Source organism: Taudactylus pleione, unplaced genomic scaffold (genome assembly GCF_031769625.1).
Source record: "Taudactylus pleione unplaced genomic scaffold, aTauple2 ptg000405l, whole genome shotgun sequence".
Taxonomy (NCBI): Eukaryota; Metazoa; Chordata; class Amphibia; order Anura; family Myobatrachidae; genus Taudactylus; species Taudactylus pleione.
This window is the reverse complement of record NW_028284807.1, coordinates 1,496,394-1,509,541: the sequence shown is the minus strand read 5'-3', so window position 1 is coordinate 1,509,541 and position 13,148 is coordinate 1,496,394. Positions and strand designations below refer to the sequence as shown.

Sequence of the window (13,148 nt, the reverse complement as noted above, 5' to 3'; positions counted from 1 at the left end):
AGACTGGCGATACACCGCGGTATGTTGTAGTTCTCCTGAAGCGTATATGATTGTTATAGTAATACATGTATGGAGAGCGATGGTTTAACATGCTCTGAGGCCCCTGTGCTATATGTGCGCCATGGTCCCTTACTACACACGCAAATCCCAAATACATATCGGACGTATAAGGGCCCAATGCACCCGCCTCGCATGGCGCTGTGTTACGCAGAATGGCCCAGGGAGGGGGGGGGGGGGGGATAACAGCAGCTCCCTGTCTCCTCATCTCATACAGTGCTGTAATGTGTGTGCTGGTGATTATATCCATATAATGTACAGTAGGGAGCACATTATACCTGGCAGGGTCGGTGTGTGGGGATAACAGCAGCTCCCTGTCTCCTCATCTCATACTGTGCTCTGTGCTGTAATGTGTGTGCTGGTGATTACATCCCTATAATGTACAGTAGGGAGCACATTATACCTGGCAGGGTCGGGGTGTGGGGATAACAGCAGCTCCCTGTCTCCTCATCTCATACTGTGCTGTAATGTGTGTGCTGGTGATTTATATCCCTATAATGTACAGTAGGGAGCACATTATACCTGGCAGGGTCGGTGTGTGGGGATAACAGCAGCTCCCGGTCTCCTCATATCATACTGTGCTCTGTGCTGTAATGTGTGTGCTGGTTATTATATCCCTATAATGTACAGTAGGGAGCACATTATACCTGGCAGGGTCGGTGTGTGGGGATAACAGCAACTCCCTGTCTCCTCATCTCATACTGTGCTGTAATGTGTGTACTGGTGATTATATCCCTATAATGTACAGTAGGGAGCACATTATACCTGCTGTAATGTGTGTGCTGGTGATTATATCCCTATAATGTACAGTAGGGAGCACATTATACCTGGCAGGGTCGGTGTGTGGGGATAACAGCAGCTCCCTGTCTCCTCATCTCATACTGTGCTGTAATGTGTGTACTGGTGATTATATCCCTATAATGTACAGTAGGGAGCACATTATACCTGGCAGGGTCGGTGTGTGGGGATAACAGCAGCTCCCGGTCTCCTCATATCATACTGTGCTGTAATGTGTGTACTGGTGATTATATCCCTATAATGTACAGTAGGGAGCACATTATACCTGGCAGGGTCGGTGTGTGAGGATAACAGCAGCTCCCTGTCTCCTCATCTCATACTGTGCTGTAATGTGTGTGCTGGTGATTATATCCGTATAATGTACAGTAGGGAGCACATTATACCTGCTGTAATGTGTGTGCTGGTGATTATATCCCTATAATGTACAGTAGGGAGCACATTATACCTGGCAGGGTCGGTGTGTGGGGATAACAGCAGCTCCCTGTCTCCTCATCTCATACTGTGCTGTAATGTGTGTGCTGGTGATTATATCCGTATAATGTACAGTAGGGAGCACATTATACCTGCTGTAATGTGTGTGCTGGTGATTATATCCCTATAATGTACAGTAGGGAGCACATTATACCTGGCAGGGTCGGTGTGTGGGGATAACAGCAGCTCCCTGTCTCCTCATCTCATACTGTGCTGTAATGTGTGTGCTGGTGATTATATCCGTATAATGTACAGTAGGGAGCACATTATACCTGCTGTAATGTGTGTGCTGGTGATTATATCCCTATAATGTACAGTAGGGAGCACATTATACCTGGCAGGGTCGGTGTGTGGGGATAACAGCAGCTCCCTGTCTCCTCATCTCATACTGTGCTGTAATGTGTGTGCTGGTGATTATATCCGTATAATGTACAGTAGGGAGCACATTATACCTGCTGTAATGTGTGTGCTGGTGATTATATCCCTATAATGTACAGTAGGGAGCACATTATACCTGCTGTAATGTGTGTGCTGGTGATTATATCCCTATAATGTACAGTAGGGAGCACATTATACCTGGCAGGGTCGGTGTGTGGGGATAACAGCAGCTCCCTGTCTCCTCATCTCATACTGTGCTGTAATGTGTGTGCTGGTGATTATATCCGTATAATGTACAGTAGGGAGCACATTATACCTGCTGTAATGTGTGTGCTGGTGATTATATCCCTATAATGTACAGTAGGGAGCACATTATACCTGGCAGGGTCGGTGTGTGGGGATAACAGCAGCTCCCTGTCTCCTCATCTCATACTGTGCTGTAATGTGTGTGCTGGTGATTATATCTATATAATGTTCAGTAGGGATCAGAGGCAGCTCCCCATCTCATGTTCGGCTCTGTGCTGTAGTGTGTGTGTACCGGACATTATATGCACATATAACAGGCCACGGATTGTATGTAAGGTGACCTGTACATGGAGGAAATGACACTGAGCCTCATACAAGTGTGGATTAATTTTAAGGCACGATTCAATGATCCCTCCGCGTTTCTGCACAGGAGCCACATTGCTCTCTTCTCATACGAGTCCTGTGTTCCCCGAGTTGTACTTCACATCCCTATTTGCTCTTGAGTTGGAGATCTTTGTCCATCTAGATGACCAAGTCACTGCAGAGTAGATCTTTTAAGCCAATCACTCCAACTATTACCCCAATGCTGGCTCACTTAGTGCTCCCCCAGGTCTGTGCCGCTGCTCCCCCAGGTCTGTGCCGGTGCTCCCCCAGGTCTGGAGGCCGCGTCTCCTTTCATCACAAAGCGACAGTTCTGAGCAGGTTACGGGGGGCCGAGTCCTTCACACCACTGCACTCCGATGTCTCGGATGTGGACCCACAACACGACCAGTGGGGGTGACCAGGATGACCCTTGTGACCATGTCCACAGCCCTGGTAACCACCTAGAGGGGACCGAGGAGACCAGTAGTTCATAACATAGAAGGTTTGTACCTGATAACTGATGGAATATGGTGCCCATATACCCCTTACCTGGCATTGTGCCACCGCAGCCACAGCGGGCATCCTTTTGTCCCCCGCTCGAGCAAAATGTGCAACAATGGTAAATCCCGGGGTGCTGTCGCAGTGTTTCCCTCACCGTCACGCTAAAGGGGGAGCCCTGCAGGAAACAATTCCCGTTATTCTCCAACGTTCATAATGAAACACAGGATGTTGTGCTCCAGTATGTGTGTGTGTGTGTGTGTGTGTGTGTGTGTGTGTGTGTGTGTGTATATATATATATATATATATATATATATATATATAAAGTTCTGCGCTGAGTGTAGCGCGGTCGTTGTCCGCTATATGTATTGCGATCGAGCTGGCTCTCACCTTGATATGGCGCCCTTTTATGCACACGCTTACGGAGATCTGCCCTGGCTCTGATGGGGTGTAGGAAACAAGGAACGTGCCATTTCGGTTATCTTGAATTGCGGCTTGGAGAGATCTGTGCAGGACATAAAATTACCACATAAATCTCAAAAACTTCTTCCAGACTGCTTGATACGATACGCCAGAAATCAATGAGATGATGGAAAACCATAAAGAACCTGGTCTCCCCACTTCTATAACCCCAGATCATCTGTAGGCAGGTGACAATCTAGGTAAACTGGTGGTGGAGGAGCGCACGGTCTCCGGTCTAGATGGGGTTTTCCACAACTACTGATAGGAAAAGCCATGATGGAAAGAGACAGAAATCATCCCATTGAGCAATCAACACTGAATATAAAATCCTCTCTAGCAACAGTAAGTGACCATCGTCTTATCCAGAGACAGAACCCACAGCCAAAACATAGGTTCTGTCTCTGGTATATAGCAGAGGTTCCTATCCCCCATCACATGTGTAAGAGACTCCCTCACCACAACCCTCAGATTAAGTCAACGTGACCATTAGTAAGTGACAATCGCATCATCTGTGCTGGAGATGGATCACACCACCAATAATGAGCGGCCATCATCTGTGCTGGAGATGGATCACACCACCAATAATGAGCGGCCATCACCTGTGTTATAGACAGAACCCACCACCAATAATGAGCGCCCATCATCTGTGTTATAGATAGAACCCACCACCAATAATGAGTGCCCATCATCTGTGTTATAGATAGAACCCACCACCAATAATGAGCGGCCATCATCTGTGTTATAGATAGAACCCACCACCAATAATGAGCGGCCATCATCTGTTATAGATAGAACCCACCACCAATAATGAGCGGCCATCATCTCTGTTCTATCGATGGACCTAGAGCACTGAATAACATAGAACAGAATGAACCATTACCTGCCCGATTCTGCCTGTAGCATGACCACCCGAGGCTGTGTCCCTCCATGCTCCAGTGTATCTCCGGATTTAGTCTTACAGATGACCGTGAAGCTGGAGAGTTTTCCCTGCTGTACAGACTGGAGACCTGGGAGTAAAAAAGAACACCGTAATATATACACATCAATCACACACAAATATACTGGGACCAGTCTATAATAATAGCAGACTGAGACACTTGAAATGTGATGGCTAATTTGAACTTTTAATGTCCATAGTGCAAACTACCTGACCACCACCTATACCCCATTGTCTCCTGTGGAGCCCTATGGACCCTGAAGAAGAATATTGTATTATGTAAAGGTTCCAGTGCTGCACAGAGACAAATCCATTTATAGATGCGGAGAAGCAACTATACGAGGCTTTCGTGCCTCATCTCCCCCACCCGGAACCCCTCTTGTGAGTGGAGACTTATACCCCTTTTACACCGGAGCTAAAACCCGGGTTATTGCATGGTAACCCGGGCAGCTCCCTGGTGTAAAAGGGGAGAGGGTTGGATCGCTGTGTCGAGTGACCCGGCAATCCAACCCAGGTAACTAGCAGGGTTTAACACTGGAGTAGCCCGTGAAACCCTGCTGTGAGAACAGCGCACTTCGGGTCACGATGACCTGGAGTGCGCTGCTAGCCGGCCGATTGGTCCGGCTTCAGTGGCGCTTGGAGATGACGTTATCTCCAAGCGACCACTTTCACTCGGGAAAAGCCAGGTCTATGCAGACCAGACTCCGGTGTGAGCGGCGCCGACTCGGGAATATCCCGTGTCGGTGTCTGCAAAATTCTGGGTCTGATTCGGATAGGAACTTTGGCCCTCATTCAGCGCCGCTCGTAAGCGGCCGTTCGCTTGTTTCCGAGCGATATTCGCACATCTGCGCATGCGTACGGTTTGTAATACGCATGCGCGAACCAGTCAGTGCAGCCGAAAATCGTTTGTTCGCTAAATAGCGAGTGCCTGCTAATTTGAGTGACAGGAGGAAGCGTATGTGGGTGGTAACAGGGGAAGGTGCTTGAAAACGGGGAGTGGAGATCAACGCAGGCGTGCTTAAAGGTCAAAACGGGCGTTTTAAGGGTGTGCATAATTAAAACTGGAGCGTCATTGACCACGTCACTTGGTTTTTTTTTTACTCAGAACTGCTTGCAAAATAGCGGTTGAAAAAACCAACCACAAGAATAGCGAGCAGTTCATACGCTGTACGATGTACTCGATTAATCAAATAAATAGCGGACATGACGTATGGTGCGAGCGGCAAGGGGGCGTTTTAGTCAAAATTACAACCTCAAGTTTGCTCGCTCGTTCAGACTTAGAGGCGTGAACAGACCGCAATGAGCGAACGGATCATTTGAATAGCCACCCCTTGTTTTTGAACGAACGACCGCAAATAGCGAGCGGCTCTGAATGAGGGCCTTTGTTCCAACTCCGGGCCAGACCCGGAATTTAGGTGGAAAAGGGGTATTATCGGGGTAAGATGATGGCTGTCATGTAATAAAGGTGGGTAGCAGGTAATTGGATAGTTGTCCCCCGGGACCTCCTCTATTGGTGACAAGCTCTCACTGTGCAGGACTCCGGCTCTGAGAACGCATAAACCGGCATTTGGAAGGAGAGTAGAATAATCTGGATCTGGGCTGGTACCAAGAGGATGGGAGAGATGTCCTAAACCAGAAACTGCTGTTTCCAGACTTTGCCAGTAATAGCAATGGCGCAAAGCACGGCCTAGTGATTTGCTTGTCCCGGCCCGCGATGCCTGGGGTGGATTTCCTGTTTAGTTTGTGTGGGACCAGACTGCTGAGGATTTTATTTGCCAATTCCACTAAGGACAAGGGAAAATGGACTTATTAATTTTCCTGCTTTTTGCTCATTAGCGAGTTGATTTTTATTTTGGAGGGGGGGGGGGGATTCTCGCTGTGCATGAGCTAGGGGGAGGGGGTTCTCTGCATGAGCTAGCGGTAGGGCGGACATGTAGCAAAAAATAAAAAAACACCTGACTTGTGTTAGTGCAGTGCAGGCCAGAAGAGAGTCACAGGACGGACTGGAACCATGGAGAAGAGAGTCACAGGACGGACTGGAACCAAGGAGAAGAGAGTCGCAAGATGGACTGGAACCAAGGAGAAGAGAGTCACAGGACGGATTGGAACCATGGAGAAGAGAGTCACAGGACGGACTGGAACCACGGAGAAGAGTCGCAAGACGGACTGGAACCATGGAGAAGAGAGTCACAGGACGGACTGGAACCATGGAGAAGAGAGTCACAGGACGGACTGGAACCATGGAGAAGAGAGTCACAGGACGGACTGGAACCATGGAGAAGAGAGTCACAGGACGGACTGGAACCACGGAGAAGAGTCACAGGACGGACTGGAACCACGGAGAAGAGTCGCAAGACGGACTGGAACCATGGAGAAGAGTCACAGGACGGATTGGAACCATGGAGAAGAGAGTCACAGGACGGACTGGAACCACGGAGAAGAGTCGCAAGACGGACTGGAACCATGGAGAAGAGAGTCACAGGACGGACTGGAACCATGGAGAAGAGTCACAGGACGGACTGGAACCACGGAGAAGAGTCGCAGGACGGACTGGAACCATGGAGAAGAGAGTCACAGGACGGACTGGAACCATGGAGAAGAGAGTCACAGGACGGACTGGAACCATGGAGAAGAGCCGTCTGAATGGGACCGTTAGGAACGAGGAAGGTGGAAGCAGAAAGCAATAAAAGAAGCCGTCTGTCTGAATGACCTCCCCAAGTGATCACAGATTACTTTTGATCCCACTGGATCTTGTACTATTAGGGATGCCCCCTTACCGTGAGTAATTGCCTGTTACTGACTCTGCCCACTGCGTTCTGGTTTGGTAACACGCTGCCACCACCAGGCCCGCCAAGAGCCGTGGCGGGCCTGGGTAACGGGGTGTGGCCTAATTGCGGGAAGCTTGGCCACACCCCCTTTGAAAAAAAGATTTTCAGCGAAGCTCCCCCCCACAGGCAGAGGAGACTTCTATGGCTGCTGCTCAGCACACACTGTGTGCTGGGCTGCTGTGAGGGAGGGAGGGGGGGCGGCGGACCCGGGCCCCTCAGCTAGCCTGGGCAATTTGTACCCCCCCCCCCCCCTCTCTGCGCCCCTGGCCACCACTAAACTCCTACCCCGGCACCTGGAACCACTTCTCCCAGGCTCCTACGTTGCACTTGGAGCCGCCTACTTCTGGGTATGTGTGGGCGCTGCTGCTGCGACACCTCCTGCTTAGTGTCTGCTAATTCCCATTGGTCCCTCACAATGGGCCAGGCCCTGCAGGGTAGCTGGCAGAGGGCTTTACCCTGACACCGGGCTGCATACAGAGCAGCCGGAGAAGGGAACGTCGTGTTGCCCTATTCTGTTGGTCACAGGAAACAAGCGTCATAAAGGTCATTATCGGGGCGTTTTGTTTATCTGCTTCAGGCGAAAGAAAAAATATTCACTAACCGCCGGCTTCATCCTAATGGAGCCCAACCCGCAGACTAGAACATGTTATATACACAAACATTTACAGTACATGGCGCCTAGCGTTGTCGACTGGGCAATTTAAAGGTGGCATGAGGGTGAACCCACTCAGTGCTGCTGCCGCCATTTTAAGAGCACGTAAGACATTTTAATAAAGCTTGATCGGGTGTGGGGATGGGACAGCAGCCGCTGAGTTAAATGGTAGGGCAGACGTAACACGTAGCGATATGGGGGAGGGGTAGAATACAGGAACGTTACACAGATGTGTGGGGGGAGGTCTAAGTGTAGGTACATGAGACACGAAATCAGAGCTATATTGGGGCAGATAAACTCCGTAATATGGGGGAATAAAACATTAAGCTTCATAAAGGAATGGATGGAGCCAGAAAATCAATAAAATAAATCTATACGTGTGATGGAGGCGAGAATATGGCCCAATACTAGGAGATATGTGACGGGGAAATGTTTTACATTGTGAAATGTTTCTTTAATGTTGGTAAATAAAACTGATTTCCATTTTTCTATTTCTGACTCTGTGGTTGTCGTTGTCAGGAGCCGCATCCTGCAGTGGGCGCTATGCCCCCTCCCCACCCGTACACTCCCCCCGGGCTCTCAGGGACTGGCATAGCACTTCCTCTTTTTTGCATGACTCTGCTGGGAACAGGGTGAACGTCGCCCGTCCTCTCACGTAGATGTTACTCTTACCACAATGAAATGTTTTATAATTAACCATATAAGCACCGGGGCAGCAGCCGGATATTAGACCAATCTGACCTCCTCTATGCCAACATGGCTACTGAGGGACATAATTACTCCTCCTGGAGCTGCCACCACACCCCAACCTAATCGTAACTGGATTCCACTGGCAGCACCAGTATAAAATGGAGGAAGACTGGAGGCGCGGCCCAGCTCTCTGCGGTGTGTGAGAGGAAAGCGGGGGCCTTGTATGAGGGAGGGTGGCCGCCATCGCTCAGCCCCCCCCTCCCCCTTGCCTCTGAGCCTCTTAGTGACCACAGCCCCTTTGCTTCCGCCATAAGTCCTGGATTTGTTACAGATGTGTCCACCTACATCTATCCTCTGTGCGCTATAAGTTGCGTTACACAACGTGAGCGCCGTGCGACTTGGTAGCACCGAACATCTTTTCATGCAACTTTTACCCTTTAAAATGTGTCTTAATGACGCGAATAGGGCGCGAGCTGCTTCTGCTGATAAACACGATCAGAGAAAAAGACGCATGAAAAGATGCTCGGGCGACACCAAATTGCGCCCCCCGCATGGCGCGACTAGAAGGGCTGTTTAATGCGCAAGGAGGCTAGATGTATGTGGGCACACCAGTACAAAAATATATATATATAATATATTATTATATTGGGCCCTTATATTAAGGCTGCATCTAAAAAAAACTGCAATTCTCCCATAAAGAATTCCGGAGGGGGGGGGGCATGGTGTTTAAGGGGCTACACCCTAAAAGTTATAGAAGGTACCAAGCTGAAATTTGTCACGGCTGGGTAGAACTGTCACTGGGTGCTGCATGCCAAATTTCAGGGCAAAAACATAAAAAATGAGGATTTGGGAGTAATCGAACGCTCCAACTGTCAGGACCACTTTTCTGCTGTAGTCTATGGGGGATGTTTGGGAAGGTGAAACTCAGGGTAGGGGTGGAATTTACACTTGGGGTTTATGTTATTAGGTAGCTATTGTGCCAGGGTAAGTGCTTTTGGAGTTCTGGTAAATTAGAAAGTTACAGTATTTAAACTATTACCTCAAGAATGCGCCATTGAATAGATAGGAAAGTTCAACTTGTTGCGCAGCCTCAGTAGGAGCCTCCAGCAGGTGTACTCACTGTGGCTTCACTTGGGTGCACAAAGATGGCCGTCAATTGCGGGCAATAGTGGCGCTGGAACGCAGCGGCGGGGACACGGCGGTGACATCAGTGGTGGAGAAACTGCCGGCAGTGCTGGCGTTGGCGGCGGGCATGGATCCAAGAGGATCCAGTCCATGCCTGCCATTTTGCAGAGTACGGAAGCAGAGCCCATTTCAAAAATGGCGCCTGAGCGCCATTTTTTAAATTCAAAGATGGCCACTGAGAACCAATCACAGCTCGTGACGTCATTGCCCCGTCCCCTCGGCTGGCTTATATAAGCCAGCGCGGGTAGGCAGCATGGCAAGCCAACAGGCGGGAGTGAGCAGGGAAGAGCTCCTGAAGAAAGAAGATGCCGGAAGTCCTAGTGGGCGGCGGCCATGCAAAAGAGCTGACAAAGGCTGCCGCCCACTAGGTGAAAAGGACAAAGAAGCCCTGGGGAGGTGGCAGCCATGCAAAAGAGCTAATTGTCTGCCACCCTTCAGGCAAAGACGCCAGAAGCCTTGGCGGGTTGGTGCCTGCCAGGCGAAGACTGCAGAAGTCCTAGTGGCCAGCGGCCAAGTAAAAGAACTGACACAGGCTGCCGCCCACTAGGTGAAGACGCCAAAGCCCTGGTGGGTTGGCATCCGCCTGCAAAGACGCTGAAGCCCTGGCAGTTTGGCATCCGCCAGGTAAAGACGCCGGAAGTCCTAGTGGGCGACGGCCAAGTAAAAGAGCTGACACAGGCTTCCGCCCACTAGGTAAAGTCGCCAAAGCCCTGGGGGGTTGGCTCACGCCAGGTGAAGTCGCTGAAGTCCTGGTGGGTTGGCTCCCGCCAGGCGAAGATGCCTAAGTCCTGGGGTGGCAGCGGCCACGTAAAAGAGCCTAAAGGCTGCCGTTCCCCAGGTGAAGACCTGTAAAATAAAATATTACAATATTAAAGTGCGTTTTGTGATTTAAAAATTTTTTTTTTTTTTTAGAGGTGGACTACAGGTGGAAGTGGGCCCTAATGCCCAGCATTGCTGGTTCTTGTGGTTCTCCAAGTACTAACATGCAGGGAGATGTGCTAGGACCTATAGTTCACCTGCAAAAGAAAATATTCTTTAAAATGCACCACATTACACAACCTGGCACCCACCGCTCAGGGATGCTGGGGATAGCCCCTGGCTATTGGCCTAGGCCTGGGGTGCCTTGGAGAGGGGGATCCTTTCATTGGGGGAGGGGGGGTCCCCAACTCCCCAGGGACCCCTGGCCTGGGTTGACTAGTGGCCAGGGCTAATGCTTTGGTTGGGGGGCCCGGTGCAAGGGCTTCCCTGGCTGTGGCATTAGCCCTCTGCTAGAAATAGTCCGGTGCTAGTTCTGGAAAATACAGGGGAACCCTACTCATTTTTTTACCTTGTATTTCCAGAACCAGGACTGGATCAGAGCCCAGTGCTGGCTGCGTGACTTACGGGGGACCCCTACGTCATTTGTCCGCCGTATTTTGGCAACCAGGGCTGGTTGTGCTTAAGTACAGCGGATCCCTAAGTCGTTTGTCCCCTGTATTTAAGCACACCCAGCACTGGGTCACTAAATGCCCGGGGCTGGTTGCTCTTTGGGGGGTGGGCACGCCATTTATTATTATTTTTTTAACAGGTTACTTTTTATTTTTTTAACGCAGCAGCTTAAACTGGTCTCTCTGATCCCATTTGTGCTCTGTGTCAATGACAGATGCATGTAGCACAGATCTCCTGCGTGCATCTGTGTCATTGAAACACACATCAGCTCAGACGGGTCTCATGGACCCGTCCGTGCTTCTGTATCAATCACACAGATTCATTGGCCACAGGTAAGTACAGTATGTGTGAATGAGATAGGTGTATTTAATAAAGTTGTAATTGTCATGGTGTGAGGGTTTTTTTTTTTTAACGTTTGTCCCCTGTATTTACAGTGGGGGTACGGCTGCTGGCACTTGCCACAAGTGCCAAATGGCAGGCATGCTGGCACCTGTAGTTCCACTGTAAAATACAATAGTTTACTACTATTTAACACTTTATTACCCCCGTACCCACAGCCCAGGGGTGCGGGGAAGAGCCCTGGGCTTCAGACCAAGCCTGGGGTATCGGGAGAGGGGGGACCCTCCCCTGAGATCACCAGCTTGGCCTTACTGGCTTGCTTTGGCTATGGAAACCTGGTGAAAGGGTCTCCTGGCTGTGGCATTACACCCTGGTCGGTTTGGGTCCGGTGCTGGTTTTACATATAGAGGGAACACTATGCATATTTTACCCCCCTATATTTAAAACCAGGATTGGTCCTGCAGCCAGGTGCTGGTTCCTAAATTATGGTGGAACCCTATACATTTTGTTCCCCATAATTTTAGGAACCAGGACTGGCTGACCAGTTGCTTTTGGGGGGGGGGGGGTTTGTTTGTTTGATGGAAACTCGCAGAGCAGGAGGTGGTACATTGTAAACTTTTATTGACTCCCCGATTTGGCAGTAAAATCGGCCGAATATAGCAAAACGATTAATGGTAAAATCCCGATTTAGGCTGAAATGAATGAAAAGTACTTTCTGATTTGAGCCAATGGTGAATTCATTACTAGTGATTAAAAATAGACGAATTTGCTGCATTAAATCACCAGATTTTAACCCCAAAAGATGAAAAAAAAATCAACCGAGTTTAATGATAGTAAATTCCCGATTTTCAAAAAAAGTTATATTTTCACCCGAGAATGCAAATTGGGACCAACACAATTGTTAGCAAATTTGAGGGAGTTTAGCAGCGGGATTTCACTATGGAAACCCCGCCGCTGAGCGCTCATTGGCTATAAGAGGCGAGCCTTCCGTCTCAGCCCATTTTGAAATAAATATGGCCGCCACAAGCCAATCACGGCTAATGACATCATCGCCCCGCCCCCTCGGATGGCTTTTAAAAAGCCAGTGTGAGGCACCGTCAGGCCAGTCCATCAGCGGGGATGCAGCAGTGAAGAGCTGCCAAAGAGAGAGACCGGGGAAGTCCTGGGGCAGGCGGCAGCCATGTAAAAGCTTAAAGGCTGCTGCTAGTTCTGGAAAATACAGGGGAACCCTACTCATTTTTTTCCCCCTCTATTTCCAGGACTGGCTCAGAGCCCAGTATTTTCACAACCAGGACTAGTGGTGAAAAGCCCGGGCTGGTTATGTTTGGGGGGGGGGGGAGAAATGTCCCTTTTTTTACTTTTTTATTTTACACAAATTCAAATTTAAACACAGACGCATAGATGGATCTCACTGATTCATCCATGCATCTATGTCTTATATTCTCAGATGCATGCCCAGTTCCAGTGAGCACCTCTGTCGTCCTCTGATGCCCCTGTGCCCTGCTCCACTGGTCTGCACCCCGCTGCTGCCATTGCCACGAACTGCGGCAGCCCGCCCTTGCAGCCATCTTACCCTGTTCATTGCCAAAACACCTCCTGTGTGCCTGCCTTCCTTGTACCATTGTCTTGCCCTTCTCCCCTGTAGGTGGCCCGGTTTGCTCCTCCAAGCCTTGATAGTTAATAAATATTAAAAAAAGCAATGAAATTCCATAGACAAAAAACCTTAAGGTTTCACATGTCCCATTGAGGCGTCTTAGATATTATCTGAAATTTCACAAAACCTACTGAATTTCTGCCACTCAAACTTCAAAAAGCA

General features: G+C 49.5%; 1 protein-coding gene across 1 annotated transcript in view; it reads right to left on the bottom strand.

The window, feature by feature from the left end:
- Nucleotides 1–227: 227 nt before the first annotated feature.
- TRIM45 (tripartite motif containing 45) overlaps nucleotides 228–13,148 on the bottom strand; it is a 46,092-nt gene continuing 33,171 nt past the window's right edge. Inside the window, exons 3-6 of the mRNA XM_088446799.1 lie at nucleotides 4,154–4,280; nucleotides 3,202–3,316; nucleotides 2,863–2,989; nucleotides 228–2,774 (exon numbers count right to left, since the gene is read on the bottom strand). Coding sequence (XP_088302925.1) covers nucleotides 2,629–2,774; nucleotides 2,863–2,989; nucleotides 3,202–3,316; nucleotides 4,154–4,280 — 515 coding nt within the window. The 3' untranslated portion in view covers nucleotides 228–2,628. The remainder of the gene's footprint in view (nucleotides 2,775–2,862; nucleotides 2,990–3,201; nucleotides 3,317–4,153; nucleotides 4,281–13,148) is intronic.